At 33.4% G+C, this 19,826-nt stretch overlaps 1 protein-coding gene and 1 pseudogene across 1 annotated transcript; one reads left to right on the top strand and one right to left on the bottom strand.

The window, feature by feature from the left end:
• Window positions 1–818: 818 nt before the first annotated feature.
• On the bottom strand, window positions 819–10,268 carry LOC126552053 (uncharacterized; annotated as a pseudogene).
• On the top strand, window positions 10,202–15,332 carry LOC114132570 (uncharacterized). The gene is made up of 3 exons (XM_027998071.2): window positions 10,202–10,349; window positions 12,056–12,224; window positions 13,365–15,332. Exons 2-3 carry the CDS (start codon window positions 12,056–12,058, stop codon window positions 14,750–14,752), a joined length of 1,557 nt encoding a protein of 518 aa, XP_027853872.2. The 5' UTR covers window positions 10,202–10,349; the 3' UTR covers window positions 14,753–15,332.
• The last annotated feature ends 4,494 nt before the right edge of the window (window positions 15,333–19,826 follow it).

Here is a 19,826-nt window from a genome sequence, read left to right as displayed (position 1 = left end):
TGTTTTTATTGCAATATTGATTTGGAATCTGGAACAGTATATTGAACAGAGCAACTTGTTTATCGTTTTTGATGGTCAATCGATTTCTTGATCTCGTTTTAATTATGAGTTATGACCACTGTAGAAATTTCATACTCGCAATGATATTATTACATAACTGCAAATGGAATCAAATATTTCATTACCTTGGATTATTCTCCAGGGTAAAATAAATTAATTTTTAAGCACATCAAGATGTTAACAAATTTATGTTTGAATGGAACTGGACAAAGAAATATTGTTCTTTAAAAGTTTGAGTTCAAGTGTTGGAAAGTTTGCTAAATTTTCCAATTGAAATCTTCTATTCCACAGGCAAGTTTATTTATGCATTTATTTTTTAAATTTTAAGTGTTAAGGAAATTAGCTTTTTGGTAATTAAATTATATTTGATACCTTTCAAAATTGTAATTATTGAATTATTCGTAAGTTACTTTTTTTTATTAATTAAAATATACATTTTTGGGTGAAAAAAGGAACATCATTACAATTCAGTTACTTTTTACTTACAAAAATATCACTAATGCTTAATAATTATGTTTTCAATACATTAAAAATACGAAATGATATAAAATATTTGTTTAAGAATTATACAGTTAATTATTTAACACATTTTATTCTTTATTATTTTTTGAATATATTTTGAACAACTATGTATTTTCCAAATAACTACTTACTAAAATAAGCTTACATATACATCATTTACCATCAAATTACTTCAAAATTAATTTCATTACAATAATTTGTAAGTAAGTAGTTGTAACTTAGATTGGAGTAAAAATTATGATTAATATTGTTCTATCGATACGTAGTACAATAGGTAGGTAATAAAATAAATAAATAAAACAATGAAGTACATTCTAGTCTATAAGTAATATTCTAATATAAGTAATATACTAATAAAAAAAAAAAAATATTATATAACATTTTTCCAATAAATTATATTTTAGTACTCGTTCTGGATGTTAATTATAATTTTTCTACATCGTTTATTTTATATTATAATAATAGTTTTGACTGAGAAAATTCCCAAAAACGATTTCTGAATTTCGGCGGCAATCTCAACGCTCGATTTTAAATCAGCCGAGACGTGTCTGGTCGTTTGGTTACCAAAGGTATACCACATACCGGTATCGTCGCCTAAGCAAATTCGGTTTTTGGCGTAAAACGCACACACACACCGCATTTCGTGACTACCGAATAATTATAAAGTCACTCACTCACTCGTACTGTACGATTCCGATAGACGGAGGACATAGCATCGTGACCGAAGCGGTAGGAACGTCCACTGCGGATTCGGCAGTGGCACCTTCGGAGTAATAATTGTAGTACTTCGGCCGCAACGACCGCGACGTCGGCGAAGCGACCGTCGTCTCGCGCGGCCGCCGCCGGCCGCCGGGCCTTGTGGCCGCCGACGTCGAGCGCTTGCCGCCGTGCGGCGGTGGTCGCGCCGCGGCCAACTCGCTTCTGGGCGCGGCGGCCAACAGCAGCCGGGCCACCGCTTTCCGGAAGTCGTCCACTCGGCGCTCGGTGTCCCGGACGCGGCGCACGGCGTTCACGCGGTGCTCGTGGACGGCGCGCAAGCACGACGCGACCACGTCGTGGACGCCGGCGCCGCGGGCCGGAGCCGTCTCGACCGCGGGCCGGTCCGGCGTCCGCCGCCGGCCGCCCGGGGCCCCGGCCCCGTCCAACCGGACGAACAGCTCGAAACACGCCCGCTCCAGCCGCCGGCGATTTCCGTGACCGGCGCCGAACCGTACCGGAGCGGCGCTCTCTTGCCGACGCACACGGCGCACGTCGCGCACAACAGTCGCCGCAGGGCGGTCTGCTCGCGCTCCACCTCGCCGATGGCCGCTTCCGTCAGCCGCCGTATCCGGTCCAGGTACTGTCGGCCGGCCGCCACCGTGCGCTGCGCTTCTGACAGCACTTCGGCTTGCGGACGTTTTCCGCCGCCACCGCCGCCATCGGTTTCCGGCGAGTGTCGCCCCCGGCCGCCCGCGGTCGTCGTCGTCGTCGTCGTCCGCCTGCGCACGCGTTCCGCGATCCTCGCGCACTGCTCCTGCATGACGCGAAGCTTGTCCAACACCTGTACCGGTTCGGCGCCGTCCAGCACGTCCAGCGACGGACCGGACCGGGACGCGCCGCCGCCCGACGACGTCGTTTCCCGCAGGTATCCGGACATCAGCGTGTGCAACGACCGGGAAGTCCGGAGCGATTCGCGCCGGTACTGCGTGCCCACCTGGTCGGCGAGCGCGAAGAAACGGCGCCCCTGTTTGGCGGCGGGCCCCAACCGGCGTCGCGCCGCGCCCGCCGGCGGTGTAGGCGGCGGCGGCGGCAGCGACGACGACGACGACGGCCGTCGACCACCGGCTTCGGCCAACACGTCCACCGCGAACCCGCGGTACCGGCCGCTGAGCTGCTGCCACCTGGCGTCCAACCGGTACGCGCGCACCGTGCTGGCCGTCCGCCGAGCTCTCAGCTCGTTCTCGGCGCGATCGTGCACCGCCTCGCGACGCCGCTCGGCCGCCGACCGGCCGTGCAGCACGGCCACCAGCCGGTCGTGCGCCTCGGACTGTCGCCGGGCCAGTCCGGCCAACCTGCGCTCGTATTCCGCGACCGCCGCGTCCAGCTTCGCCCGGTCGTCGGCCATGCGCCGGCACAGCCGCTCGGTTGTCCTCCTGCACGCCTCCGTCTCGGCCCTGACCACCTGCAGCTCCCTCCGCCGTCGGTGCGCCACTCCGTCCACCGGTTCCTTGCGCACGGCCGCGCCTCGCGCCACCGACGACGCCATATAATATCGAGGACGCGTTTGTATAATATTATGACGAAATGTAACTTAGTTCCTCACTCTGTATAAACGAACAAATCAAAAAACACGATTATATCGTCGCAGTATAGACTGTCGTGTGTTATGCTTAGATAACGAACTCGCGGTTTGATATTAAGACAAACTCACACCGCTGATGTGTAAATAATATAATATATCAAGCATGGTAGATATACCCGGTGGCGTGTACAAGGGGGGTGTTTGGTGGATATGACACCCCCCCCCCTCGAGCCGTAACATATATTACATTATTATATTAAATAATATATTATATTACAATATACATTAAATAATTATTTCCCATAATAAAATAGGAACATGGGCAAATCGTAAATACAATATGAAATATAAAATAATACGTATACATATTAATTAATTAAAATAAAAGTTTTAGTTTGTACGTATTATGTATAATATTTAATGTTTATAATTATTAACACCCCCCCTTCAGAAAATCCTAACTTCGCCAATGGATATACCATCTTCCTACCTATGTATTACACAGTTGGTGTAATTATTTTTTTAATAGATTGATCCTATCCAAAAAATGTTAAACGGCATTCCATTAGTATATGCATTTATTTTATTAAGAGTTCTTTAACTACATAAACTATATACGTATATTACAATACAATATAACTATTGTGTGGCATAGAAATGCGTGACCGATGTGTATAAAATACAATATAATTTATAAACGATGGTCAATGATGAACGGAATGATGTTATTATTGTAATAAAATAATCATTATGGAATTCGAAAATTATTCCGAGTAAAACGACTGTATTATTATATACGAGTAGTTGTGCCATACCAATCTCGTGTAGGTATGTATAATATTATAATATAATAGTAATTATTTTTAAAAACAAACCGCAATTATTTTCAATATTATGGTTACTGTTATTACTACCCATTGATAATATATTAAATACAAACTTCTTGTTATTATAAAATTGAATATTATTATCATGACGTGTTCACTAAAAAAGCATAGATTAACTATGAAAAAAAGCAAAACAGAAACATAGGCGCAATTTCAGTTTTTGACTTGGGGGGGCTATCCACATATAAATCAAACAGACCCTAACAAACCTAACAGCTTTAGTTTTTAATAATTATCAGGGCCAACACTTTTATACTGAAGTATCGTTTAAGGAAAGATGATTTTATTTTTATTTACCTTATGATTTGTAATTTCTAAAACAACTGTAAAACTAATTGTTCCAGAATTACAGATTTTAAGATAACTTTAAAAAAAGCGTGTTTATTTTAATCCCAAAAAAATAAATAAAAACCACTTTTTACACTTTTTAAAAAAACACAATCAGTAGGTATTAGCATTGTATATGATATAATATGATATATTACTATGCATAGTTAAAAAGTTAATTTATAAATTATAATATAATGATTTGGTGGTATTTGGTTAAAGACCACCGGCTCTTGCATACAGGCCTCCAACATAAAGTTGTACCACTACGAGGAACAGTAGGAACAGTAACACGCTCAAGTGAACAATCATTTATATATTTTAAGTGATTATTGTTTTAATACTTTTTAAGTTGTAATAGAAACCGAAATTGAGCCTAAGAAAAGCTGTTGTATTAATAATAAATAATATGTTGCGATTTTTTTCATACACACGAGAAAATCAAGAGATCGCATTAAACGCGATGATTCGGAACTCGGAATAATCTATCTTACTGAGTATCTAAAACAGGGGTTGCAAATATTTTCAAACAAGTGAGCTAAATTTGAAATAAATCCCTGGTAAACGACAACATCCAAGAGAATTTAGGTCTTTAGGAAGAGATTTGTTTGATGAGCAAAAAAAAGGACTAAGCTCTAAAGGATAATAAAATTATTTGTTGTTTCTTCGTAATAATTTATTACGCTATCGACCGATAATGTTAAAATTAATTTTTATAACGATCGATTGTTTGGTGACAACTGATCTAAAAAACAACAAAAAAAAAAAAAAAAAAAATAAAAACATAATGTTTTAACATTCTATCACGACTATAAAGTAAATTTAATGTAAAATTATTAAATAAGTTGTATATTAAATTACTATAGCAATTATATTATCTTCAAAGTATGTAAACGTTTCTAAGTGACAATTTTGTAGAGTTAAAACAGTTTTAAATAAGTACCTTTTTATAATTAAAAACTTTATAACCAATATTAAATTATTAGCCAGCGCATAGCACCTACGCACCAGCGCACCCACTATACTATGTCTATGCTTTATAGAAAACTTTAAGAACATGGCTTTAAGAACTAAAAAGTAAAAATATTAATAATACAGTAATGATTTTAAAACTGATACATTTTTAAAATCTTTTATAAAATATAAATTATGAAGTATAAATATGTATATGTATTTATAGCTTTTTACTATCAGTAATTTGCTATTATTTAACAAAGAAACATTTAAATCTAAAACAAATTATTTTTCAGTTCATATATTATATACCTACCTAACAATTAACATATTATATAGATATATACCTTCATGTACGAACACACCATTGAAATACACTATAATACATATTTTAACAACCGTTACACAGTGTGTACATGATAAATTACAACATTTTAAATATGTTTAGACGATGATGTAATCAATATTATTGTCATCCTCGACACAATATAAGATTGTGTTTTCGTTAACAATTGCAAAGATATGATATTATTGTTTTGATTAGAACAATGTACAATGCTATATTGTACCTAAATTTAAATGAGATATGTAATATCAAAATAATAATAGAATGTGTAGATAGAAAGAACGCAACGTCGTAGTTTTAGTCTATTAAATGAATCTAGATTGCCTCGTAAGTTTTAATTATTGTCTTACATACAGTTGCCAATTAAAATTTTTACATTACCATGAAAATTCATAATACTTAATATTATTAAAATATATTATGTAATTTTAATATCAAGTATCAACGCCTGTTTAACATTAACTATACGGTATAAAATACGTTCGGTATTATCGTTGATCAATAAGATTAATTGACTTTATTTATATTTTATATAAACCAGTGAAAATAATAAAAATATAATATAATGATTTTAAAACTAATACGTTTTTAAAAATCCTTTGTATTTTTAAATATTATATAATAATATGATGTACTCATATTATGTTTGTTGTAATAAAACGTTATTTTCGTGGTTTCTTGGTAGTTGGTTTGTATATAAGTATCCAGTATTGTTAGTTTTTTTTTTTATGAATTACAATTTTGTAAACTATTACATTGGATACCTAATATGCAATATCAAACCACATCACTGAATTCATTGCTACCCTACAATGGTCATTGGTCCATATAAAAGAGAACAGTGATAATTAGTGCGCAACAATAATATAGTATAATTATTACTGTAACCGTCTTGGTTTCACTCACGCGATAATTATTTACTTTATAATATATGTATATTATTGTACATTATAATTAACGAGATTTTTTTTTTCGAGATTTAAATTTAATACCTACAGCCTTTGAAAATCTCAGTTTCGTGTTCGCAGTTAGTCACACGAACGATTTCTTTTTGTAATTTCATATTTAATTTAAGTGTCCATACAGCCTATTATACAGTATTATTTTGTTATATTTAAGTACAGCTATATTAGACAACAATAATAGTCATTCTTAAAATGTTTTAATAGTTTTAATTTGTAGAAGACCGTTTCATGTCATAGGTACCTAACTGTAATGCAGTAATGCGTAATAAATTTCATTAGATGTTTTATATAACCTGTTTATTGGTTTTTGGTTTCAGATTTATTTGATCAGCTCATTAGCACGTGTTATAATATTACATACCTACCTACTTATACAGTTATTCGCGAGTATAATATATATAGGTACCTCCTATACCAAACGTCGCGTTTTCATAGCGTATTATTATTATTTTTTTTTTTTCGTGAAATAGAGTGGATACTTGTATCATATTATATGACTGCAAAAACGATAACTTACAAGTAAATATAGAATTGATATAATTATTATTTATTTCTATCTAGTACATATGATGATATATTTATTTTTTATGCGTCATTTATTAAGTATTGAAATTTGGATGCGAAATTTAATAAATATCCATACAGTTTTTATAATAAAATCTAGTGTTCAGAAAAAAAATCACACAATCATTTGAAAATACATAACATTACATTTTTTATTATAATATATTACCTATTTTAATAACGTAGTTTGTAAATCGAATATATTAAGTTCACGTAGGTACATCTTGGCTCTGTTCAAAAACGCTCATGGAATGCGATTATTTATTATTGGTTTCAAATTTAAAATAAATAATATACGAGTATACCAGACTACAATATTCTGCACTAATGCAAGTCGATCGATATGAATGTCCAAGCGGGCATTTAGTTACGAGAGGATTTTCCGTCTCATAACTAATAGTATTATTTAATATATTAAACATTTTATACTTAAATGGTTTATTATTTTTTTTTTGATCTTAACCTTTTAAAGTTTGAACAAAATAAATTTACAACATATTTTATTAAAATATATAATTTGCGTGTAAGATATAATATGTACTATACGCTACTACGTATAGTATTGAGTTTTAAGAATTTTTAGTAAACTTTTTAGTAAAATTTTAGTATTAATTTTAGTTATTTTTATGAACGATATTAAAAAGATTATATTTATAAAATAACTTTTTAATAATAGTGCGTGGAAATTTCAAAAATAATCCTTTTAAAACTACAGTAACCCTATTATACGTATATAAGAACTATAATAGATACCAAGATGGCAAGATACATACATAAAAATGGTAATGAAAGCTGCAAATTATAAAGACGTAATCTGTAATCGTGTAACGTATATCTCTGACCTCTCCCTAGACCATAAAAAAAAACATTTATAATAAAGTACATAGAAATTTTATGCGGGAATTGACCAGCTAAACAATATGAAAGTAAAAACAAACAAACAAAAAAGAAAATTAAAATTATAATTTATTACGCTTCAGTTGCGTTGTTTTCAGTGAAATACCTTCACGGATTCATGTATTATATGCACCATATTCACTAGTGCAAAATTTATACTTAAATATAATATAATATATCACTTAATTGCGCAATTACTTTGTTTAGTTTAATTTTTCATAATTACAGTAGTTATTGTTACATCGATAAATAAAATTATCGCATGCCAATTTATTACAGTAAAAACCGTTAAAAGGACGTCGTAAATTTACAAAAAAATTACAATATTTGTTTACAAAATTATCTTGCTTCAAAATTAAAATATTAAAAAAACAATTTAGACAAAGACATATATAGAAAATAACAGAAAAAATAATAATAGAATTATTTTATAAATTTCGTTTTTGAACTTTGACTGTAACCTGGAGTGACGCTTTTCACGCAAAATAGTTTTCACAAGCAATTTATTGGTATTTTCTTATACACATACAATGTAGTAAGGTTGGTAATTAACAAGTCAATCACTGTTAAGTTACTTTTAACTAATTTACATAACAAATTACTCGTTTTGTTTAAAGTAACTTCTAACTTAATAAGTTAATTTTTCCCATGATATGCAGTTAATCAATTTTGTAGTCACAATAAGTTATATTTTCCCCAATTTAACGTACAAACATAATGATTCATGAATTTTAAATGTATATTCTTAAGAACAAACTGCAAACAATTGTTTTAAAAAAATTATAATGATAGAATGTCAAATCGTTGACATAATCTAACCTATACAAAGTATATGAAACGACTAACGGGTTAATAACGATTATATACAGATATAGGTTTATTATCGACTTATCGTATACGTATTAACAGAATATACCTATATGTATATTATAACTTAAACGAAACATAATCAGTATGCCAATTGCGCCTTTATAATATTATGTACCACCTATACCTATCTCTCGCGTGTAGGTTTTCGTGTATTATATTTAAACTTTTATCTAATTAGCTTATTGCGGTTTCGTCGGACGGGATCGTAAACGAATTAACAAAATTCTACGAGTGTATATAAGTTATTTTTATCCAAGCCAAGTTTTTAACTTTAAACTCGACATAACACATTTATCTGTATCGCGCCTCGCGACTCGGCGAGCTGAAAAAAATTAGTCAACTCGATTACTGCCGTGCAAGACGACATGGTGTACAATCTGCCTACGCTAAGACGACGACCGAACATAACAATGATAATCTAACTATTATTGTAGTGTATTAGAACAATCACCACAGTGCTGTCTTATAATTATTTACTGTACACGCCGAGACGCGGTATAGGTACGTCCGTATAATATAACGACGACGATAGTGATAATATAATGACGTGATCATCGAGTATTACGACTATTACGGTTTAATATTATAATAATATATTATTATTGTTATTGTTGTATTATTATAAACGTGTATAATATGCGTAATGCACATTATAGGTACACGGCGGCGACTGCAACAATAGGAGGAATAACGCGGAATCACCAGACCACCGCGAGTTCATATTATTATTATTATTATTATACTTACTGTACAACGAGTCGTATATTATATATACCTATATAGTGCGTACCCGTCGTATAATATGTAATATTATTATTAAAATAGCAGTTTTCACCGCGAAATGAAAATCGACAATGATTATAATAATGCTCGCGTGCGTATTTTTTTATACAAATAAAACGACGTACTATATACGTACGTTATTATTTTCGCAGAGGTGAATATTGTACGACGAGCGGACCGCGAAAACCGCGATGATAGACACCGTTCGTCGGTCTCGTTATAATATTCTAATACGTAGGCAGCTACGATGGTATATTACATTGTAAAATATGCAGTACGGTCGTCGCCGATCTGCGCCGGGAACATTCGCATTTGGCACACTAACCGTTTTCCACCGAGTCATTCGCCGTCTCCGCCGAGTGCATTAAACCGCGAGTTTATATTATAATAATAATATAATAATATAATGTGTACCTATGTCGTATACGTACCTATATAACATTATCGTGATGGCAAGCAGTCTCGCGCCGGTCGTATACGCAGTCGGTGCGTCTAATAACCCGACCCCGCCCGTCCGCCACTACCGCCACTGAACTAGTATATTATTATACATGGGTACTATCGTAATGATACCATTCCAATATAGGTAGGTGCTTTCGGCTGTCGGACCGAACCGACGACCGTTAACCGCGTATTATATATACGTATATACTTGCCCTTACCACCTATATACGCAGCGCTGTTCTGCAGAGAGATAGCTGTCGTCGTCGTCGTCGTCGTCGTTTCGTTACGTTTCGTTTCAGTGGCATATCTGATCTCCTCTAGCTCGCGCAAAAACGTCTTGAATTTCGAGCCAGTTCAATTATCCCGCGACGGCCTGCAGTAGGGTTATCATCGCACGCGTTCTGCACGCACCGCGCCAGAGTATTCGACCGCCGTGGCTACAACAAAAGGTCTGTAACGAAATTTTCACAAAAATTTAAAAAAAAATTTAATTTAGTTTGTCGTCGTCGTCGTCGTTTACGTACAGTGACGCTCAGGTACGGTTCATATACCTACCTATCATGTATGAAAACGTTTTCAAAGCGATTTTTTTCACTGCGAAACGCAGACGGGATTTGACGAGAAGCGAACGTTCGATTAAACATTATAATACTTCATTTAATAGTCGATCGACATCCATACCAAATAATTAATATTTACGTATTAAAAGAGTATTGTACGCGTAATGCATGATAACAAACTAAAAATTAAAATCATATCTTTAAATAAGCTGAATAAATCATTAAAGTTTAGAGCGAATGCATCATAATGGTACGAATGAGCTTTCATTAAATTATAGTATAAATAATGCGATGAATTCATACTAAATATGATTTTACCTATTTCGTATTCTATGGAAAACTGCGACTTTGTTGTTTGTATACAATACGTCGTTTAATTTATAAAATATTTCAAAATTATCATATAGGTACCTATATTATGTTATAATTCACAATAGGGTGGTAGGTGTATTAAAATTCGATACTGTGAAATGTATATTTGAACACTTTTATTGAAACAGTATTACTCAATTACGAGTATTGTAGTTTAATCATTAATCGGCGGCACTAATGCATAGAATCGAATGCGACGAAAAACTGAAAACAATGAAAGCTGCTAACTCTATTGACGACCAATGGGCAATCATCAAATTTTAAACTGGACTCATCACTGACTGGTATAGAGCTACCACGGTAGAATATACAAAATTTAATCTGCAATAAAACGATATTAAATCACTTTAATTTTTAATTCGCTTTATAATAATAAACACACTAATATAAGACGACGCGCACACAATAGTTATCGACATTCAATAACAACACTTTATTACGATTATATTATTATTTCCACTGCGGTCGTTCACAGTCGGCTGGTAAGTCTTGCGCAGTTTTCGCTGACAAAGTTTTATCCATATCTCGACTCACCCCGCCATTCGGGGGTGTTCAAACTGTGAACATTATAGAACGACCATATACAACTATGGCTATGTTTATGTATACGCGTTAAAGTGGCATACACTGATCATTTCAGTATTTTTTTAAATATATAACATACATTTTTAATTTTATTTTTCTAGCAAAATATTTTTCGGTGTATTTCATTACATAATAATACCGAATTTCAAACGGGTATTCAATTAGTTATAAATATTTAAAGCTTAAACAAGCGAAATAGTAGACTGGAATTTTGCTCGTATAAACCAAATACGTATAACTGTAAAAGCTATGATGAAAATAATATAATCATAACTACTCGTTCGAAGTTCAGTTATTGTGTAATATTCTGACTAAAAAATAAAAATATATAAATGTCATAAAAAAATTAAATTAAAAACTTACAAGAAAATGTAATTGTTTTTCAAAGTTGTTGATTTGTAATGACATAAAATTATGTAGAAAAATACATTTAAAAAAAAGTTAAAACTTTTCGTAATAATGAGAATTATAGAAGTTTGAACGAATACCCTCGCAGCATAAAATAATACCTCGTACGCATGTATTTTAAATGTACAATAACTACATGCATCACGCGTAAGTTTGAAACTAATCGATGCAAATATTTTTACTATTATAATAATATTCTGTTGTCTGTGCGGGTTTTTTTTGTTCAACAGATGGCGTTAAAGATATGGACATTTCTATTAGTAATGTCGTTGCCGGCTGCTGAACGTGGACGCGGTTTCGGTTCATTGGCGGCTACAGTATTGGGCAATATCGATTACCACAAAATCCAACAAAAACTGTTCAGTCCCAACAGCATCGGTGACGGTGGCGATGTAATAAGTAAGTAAATATTATCATCATCGTCGTGTATAGCATTAAAAACTATGTATTGAGTAACCTAACCTATACATAGATAATTAATGCGAATAAATTAGTCCCTTGAAAATTTCGATTTATTCAGAACAAAAAATGGAATGAAGTTTTATTGCAGTTTAGGATTCTTTGTTCCCAAATTTCCAAATTTAAAGATAAACTAGACAACCGTCTACCGTTAAAAATAATTATGCAATGCAAATATTGTAGGAATCGAGAAAATCTTTATTAGTTAAAGACTAATAAAACTTTTATTTTTCCAAAAGTTTGAGTTCAGGAACAAATCGAGCTTCTCAAAACGAGTTATTCATATTATTAAATAAGTTTGTGAATAATGTTAAAAAATCTAATCAATATTATCAATCATTATTAGCTTATAAACCATTTAATAAGAATAAATGGATTTTATATCGCTGTTTGTCTGTCATATTATACCTATTAAGTATTAACCGCTATTATCATGGAATCGATACAGGTATATAGTATTATAGCGACATATTGAGTGCACAAATGCACAATTTTGATCAATTCAGATTTTGAAAATAATATTACAATATTCAATAGGTTCCGATAAAGTGGTAACGGCATAATGTCATAAGTTAATATAATATAGACTGCGCATTCCCCATATTATCTTACTTTAAATTTCAAAGAGTTAACATTGTAAACAAGAGTAGTTTGTCAATAGGTACCTATACATGTATATATGACGGAACCTAAAAAATACCTACCATATTTTTCTAAAAATGTTATTATCTCTGTTGTTGAACTTACTCTCTCTCTCTCTCTCTCTCTCTCTCACACACACTATTATTGCGGGTACTACCTTTGAACTTTCTGAGGGTCCTTTTTTGTCGTGAAACGATCACATACCATAATTTATTGTTTTCGATTCTCGTTTGAGAACTCATACAGTTTCGTAAAAATTATCGATTGTGACATATTCGCATATAAATATAATCGATAATACTTATCACAGCGACCTAAACAGAAACAGGGCCATTGGACAGAATATTATTCGTAGACTTGTTTCAATCACCAGCCCATCATAACCGTAGGTCAGGTACGACATTGCAGCACACTTGATTTCGATTTCCTCCGTTACAGTTCGACCTGCCGTGCCGCCGATCCTGTGGTGGACCGGCCATCGGGTGGACAAGCGGGCCGCCCCAAAGATCACCAACAAGAACCCGTTCGTGCAGGCGGCGGCCGCGTCTTCGACGGGGCCGTTGGCCGACGGCCGGTGCATGGCCCGCGTGCAATCCGCACTCGGCGATATGATGTCCGCGGCGACGGGCGGCGGCGCCAAAAACGGAAACCGACGTCACACCGCCGCCGCGTCCCCGCATCCGGCTTCCGGCTTCATGGACCTGTCCGGGTACGCGCTCCACCAACGGTTGCGGACGGCGCCCGGCGCCGAGATGTACGTGACCGGGATGCGCGCCAAGGTGATGCCGCCCCGGGACGCCGCAGCCGCAGAATCCTCGCCCGGCGGTTTTGACAACGGCGGCGGCGGTGCCGGAAGCGGAACGTGGGCTCGGGTGGACGGATGTCGGTACGATCCGCTGGGCAACACGCTCGAGGCGCGCATGCGGTTTGGCCGCACACTGATGGTGTCCGGCTCGGTGCGACTGTTGTATGGCGGTGGAGGCGGTGGCGGCGGTGTCGCCGGCGCCGGCGAAACCGGATGTGACATGACGCTGCGTCTCAGGCCCCGAGCCGGTTTGGGATTTACGGCCGCGCCGCTGACCGTGCCGGAAAAATCGCCGCCTAACCGTCTGACGGCCATGCCGACGATGACCATTCGGACCACGGCCACGTTCATCGACCCCGACCCGGCCGACGACCCGGCCGGCGCGTACGTGAGCGTCCACTCTTACAACTGCGTGGGCGGGGCCGCGGGATTCCCCGGCAACAGGGAACGGCCGGTGGCCACGGACGCCGCTTCGTCCGACCGTTACGAACAGTTTTTGTCGTCCGAATTGGGCAGCGGCGGCGGCAGCACTAGCGACGAACTGTTGCTGTCGGCCGGCGGCGAAATCGACTTGGACGCGGACGACGGTGGAGGCGGCGCAGATTCCAGCGGTTTTGGCGACGAGCGAAGCGGTCGGCGCCCGTCGCCGTCCTCCTCTTCCTTTACGTCGTCGTCCGACGAAACCACACCCGCCGACAATCCGCCCGTTTCAGTCGACTTCCCCTACGTCTCGGCCGGCTTCGTCAACCCACCGGCACCCAGTCCGGAACCCAGGCTCCACCGAATACAGTACCACAACAAACTGCCCCAGCACCCGATGTTGACCATCTCGTCCGCCACTGCCTCTGCCGCCAACAGTCCGCATCACCAACAGTCGCAGGACCAACTCCTCATGGAAATGGAAGACGTGTTCGTCCGCGGAGTCCGGTCCCTGTTGGCCAAACACATGGAACGCACCCTGAAACCCGTCTTGAAGGACTCACTCATGGCCAACATGGGCTACACGGTGTCGTACGGTTAACGTATTATACATAGTTATACACTTTATGCGCAGTGTGCATTACCCATAATTTTTTTTTATTTTTTTATATAATTTATATTTATATACTTTAACCGGTTAGTCAATATTATATATAGTACCTATATTATATGGCTATACATACAATGCAATAACTTATTTTAAATATTTATGTTTAACACAATACTTTAACAATCAATAATTATCTGTTTGTATTGCTTTCAAACAATACTAACGATGGAAATCGTGTCAAACATAGTATTATTATGTTGTAATATAATAATTGTAAAAGGTGTTATTTATATCATACACAAATTATTTAGATTGTACTATGGAGAATACGCCATTAAAATAATATAATAAATTATCGTAATACTTGAGTATTATACAAAAAACAAATTCTAAAAATCCTCGTATCTATATATGTCATAACGGTTATTGAGGCAATAAGCCGATATTAGCCAACTAATAAGACACGTTAGATTGATGTAAAAAGATTACTAGCAAAATTGCACTTTTTATATTTGTGACCAAATCGGTTTTTGTAACAATACATTATTAAACTATCAATTATATTATAATATGTCAGTGTGTTGAAAAAGTTTATTTATATTCATTAATCATTATTAAAGCCTATGTCCTGAATTCTAAGTTAAAATCAATTACTAAATATGTTACCAAATACAATTACAAACACATAATAATATCATAACATGTTCGAGATATGTTTTAGATATTTTTTATATTTTATTATTTTATTAGGTATAATATGTATTAAAACTAACAAGTCATTTCCAGTGTCTGTTAGTAGGTAGGTACGTGCTACAATGTTATAAGTAAGACACTAATAAGAGAAAAAATAAAAATAGAAACATTCAAACACATAGAGATGACGACTACGTAAGTATTTAAATATAGGATAAGAGTACAGAGCATACTCTCGGTTAAAAAGAATAATACGAATAATAATTATTAATAATTCACATAATATTTTATGCATTACTTTATTATATTATTAAGTCATTAAAATGACGTAGTACCCGCATGTTTTGACTTCGTTTTACTAATGTATGAAATGATAAAATATGTTACGTTCAGAAGAATCCAATTTAGTTTTACTCTATATTATATTAAATTCTGAGCGAAGCGATGAATGTATTTATTTTACATTAATGTATGAGTAATTTTTTTCTTGGAAAGTGTATAAGCTATAAATGGTATAATTAAAAAAATTAGTAGAACATTGTATTTCCATTTTAGTGTTGATTTCTGATACCAAATTAAATGTAATTGGAAATCTCAAAAGTTCAAAATTTAAAATTCTAAGTATGTTTTGTAAATAATCGTGAAAAACAAATAAGAAATTAATCAACAGCGGAAATGTTTACAAAAAACCACTTTTCCACAAATAAATAATTGATTTTGTCTTTATTTTAAAGTAATTTAAAAAAAAATAATAACTGTGGGTACCTACTTAAAATTGTCACCAAATGATGAATGTGATCATTTTCTATATATAATACAATTTTCAAAACATTTTAACTTTTTATATGTAACTTAAATGTTTATATTTTTTTATAAATACCGATAATAAATAGGTACAAGTTTTTTGATAAGTTATTTATGTATGAATTAAAAACTATTTAAAACATATAGTCACAATATTTTTTTTAGGGGTTTAAAGTTAGAAAATCTATTCTTATAAGTTATAACAATATTAATTTAAAAATATATGCTTAGAATTACAAACTTATTTGATGTGTGCCTCCACTCAGATTCGTTTTTTTATTATAGTGATTTTCTTAATGACGAGGAACACTAGATATACTGACTATAAATATGAGCAATTGTTCAGAGTTTTTTTTTCGATTATTCTTAAATGTACGAGGAACATTTTCCGTTTGGCATCTAAAAGTACAAAATAGATCTAATTTTGCTATACCAGATGCTACCGCAAAATTGAAGTAGTATACAGACACTAGACACAACATATTTTTCTAAAAAATCATATAAAAATCCGTACAAAACAACTTCATAGTGCATTTTATTTTAAATTGTAAATTTATGTATTTGTATATTAAAAAAGTAATGTAATTTTTAACACTTTACTTTTTAAATGAAAAGATAACGTAACGTGGTAAAAAATTATGTTAGGTAACGCGAGAGTAGTTTTAATAAATATATTTAAAGTAACAATTAAGGTAATTTTATTACCCACTTTTTAAAAGTAATTTTCCCAACACTACAATTATGTTAATTAAGGACCACGATTTATAAATTATAATATAATAATGTTATTTTATGGGTAAAAATCTTAGACAAACTTTCAAAAAAGGACATTTAGGTTTCATAACAAAAAAAAAGTCTAAAAAGTCAGCTGGCAAATAGTTTTTATAAAAAAAGCTTACGATATAATATTGCAATCAAAATATTATTTCAAGCGGAATCTCGATTTTATATTACTAAAATGAATCAAATATTTTTTTTTTTTCATTTAAACTGTTACAACTTTACATTTCATGTAAATATATCTGTACAATTTACCATTTATTATTTATAAAATAAATGTCACAGTTTACTTACCGACATAATGAGAAGTGCTTATATTTAAAAAATTTAAATATGTTAACATTTTAAATCTTAATAAAATACAAGATTAACGATATGAATAATGACATGATACGCCGTTTTGATGAATAGTACTATTTGGTAGGTATCAAGTTTATTATCTACTTTGTCATTGAATAAGTCATGGTAAATGATAATGTACCAATGTATATTAGATATGATTTCCATGATAAATTATTCAAATTATTGCATGCGATAAATTATTGGTGCATAGATGTCATAGATCTCTAATCTCTTTTTCTAAGGATATTTTATCATTTATTTAAATTAGTACACACGAGTATGCAACATATTTTTCTAGTTGGTAGGTTAAACTAATTATGATTGTTGCCAAAAACATTAGATATATAATTATAAATGATTAACTCATACTAATATTTTATAAATCAACACTGATCTTAAGTAAAGTTATATACGTAATATATACGTGATGGTGAAAAGTACAACAAAATATCAAAACATTTTTTTTTATGTACACAATTTCATAACATTTTCAACTTGAATATAAAATATAAAATAAGATTGTGTATATTATGTGAACGTTATTTTAGGGTTCTTAGAAAGTTGTTATAAATTCCTGCATTCAATTTTTAAACCTTAAATGTTAAAATAAATTACATTTTATCAATTTGAACTAAAAAAAAGCGAATTTTCGTGATTTCGATGAATTTTGTAATAACTTTAACGTAGAATTCAAATAAAAAACAATATTCTTATATGTGTTATCAAAAATGTTAAATATCTATATGAGTACCTATAGGTTAAGTAAGTAGTAGTATATTAGAAAAACTCTATAATGATACCTAATCTTAGGTATTTTAATTGTTGACAAACCTTAAAAATGTTTATATACACATTTATAGAAAAAATGTATAGTCATAAATAATTAATGAATTTAATTTTTTTTTTTAATTTCATCATCATTTTCAATATTTTTTACTTAAAAACAAACAGTTTATCAAAAGTACACAAAAAACTAAGAAGAAAAGTTTAAAATGTGTATTGTTTATAATTGAAACGAAAATAACTAAAATATATTGAGAACGTCAATTAAAATACAAATATTTAGTTTAAAAAAATGAAAGTATTTATGCAGTTATTAATTTTTAAATTACAACAAAATCAATTTATTTTTGTTTATATTTAAATTGAATTTATGTCTAATTTTTGCCGTTTTTTTTCTATTATAGATAATATACGAAGCGTTAAATTTATTGGTTTTACAACTCTCTATCTCTATCGTATCTCTATAGTTATAACAAAAATTCTCCATACAATAGGAAGTCATCAACTTTTAAGGTTGTCTTTTGTAGTAAATTGGATCTAATTGGTATTTTGAGATATGAGGTAAAAATTTCTAATAATTTAAAAAAATAAAATAATGTATAATAGAAAACCAGTTTTTAATATATATATAGGTACAAATTTGATACAATGTTCTTCATAACTCAAAGTTTTCTTATTGTAATGAAAAAAAAATATCTAAAATAAATTTACACAATTTTTTTTTTTTGACTTTTGAAGTTAAAATATCAACTTATATTATTACTTATAAAAATGTATATAACTAAAACAATATAAAAAAACTTGCTCAGAAATATATTTTATATATCTGAAGTAATCTTCATTCAGTATTATTTTTCTCAATCAATGATTTATCGTTGAATTCAAATTTATTTCCCACATTGCAATAAATGTCAACATATTATACACTCTTACACATATTTTGTATTAAAACAACTTCCCTATTTTTTTTGTTTTTGTTTATTTTTCTTCGTTATTTTTAAAAAGGGATAGTGAATATTTTAACCAACTAGAGCCAATTTGCTAATAAAAATCAACCTAAAATTGAAGATTGAAACATTTTTAGCAATCTTAAAATGATGATAGATATAAAAATTATTTAAAAAAACATAATATCATAATTAAATCTATTAATATTATACTAGAAAAATACAACCCCATTATACAAAATTTTATCTTGCATTGTCATCATTACCTTATCCATTGCAGGCTTTTATGCAAACTACAAAGATCCCAGACCATATGCTATAATTCTTACATTATCCGTTTTGACTGCTTTGACCACTTATAAATTTGACATTTTATAAAACTTTCCTAAAACTTTGTTCAAAAGTGTGTGATATAAATATATACATTAGTATATATTATAAAATTTAATGTACGGAACGATATTGGAACTTCTAAAAACAATAAATATGGTTTTTTAAGAGGAGATATTTACTAAGATATCGAAAATTTTAAATCAAAGAATTGGAGATGGAGTAATCCATTGAACAAAGAAAATTTATTTTTATATCCTTGTTCGAGTTAACTGTCACAGTGTGACTGCATCGTTTGAAATAATCTGTGTTGTAATTCGCTGTTGTTTTGATACTACCTGGTGACCGCTCCTTAAAATAATTCGAAAATATGTTTGACAGGAAAA

Source organism: Aphis gossypii, chromosome X, assembly GCF_020184175.1.
Source record: "Aphis gossypii isolate Hap1 chromosome X, ASM2018417v2, whole genome shotgun sequence".
In the NCBI taxonomy this organism is placed as follows: domain Eukaryota; kingdom Metazoa; phylum Arthropoda; class Insecta; order Hemiptera; family Aphididae; genus Aphis; species Aphis gossypii.
This window is presented reverse-complemented; position numbering and strand designations above follow the sequence as displayed.

Bases quoted from the DNA above. Each gene is read 5' to 3' on its own strand.
- LOC114132570 (XM_027998071.2), top strand. From the start codon at position 12,056: ATGGCGTTAAAGATATGGACATTTCTATTAGTAATGTCGTTGCCGGCT. The intron at 12,225-13,364 runs GTAAGTAAATAT...CCTCCGTTACAG, and splicing joins TGACGGTGGCGATGTAATAA to TTCGACCTGCCGTGCCGCCG.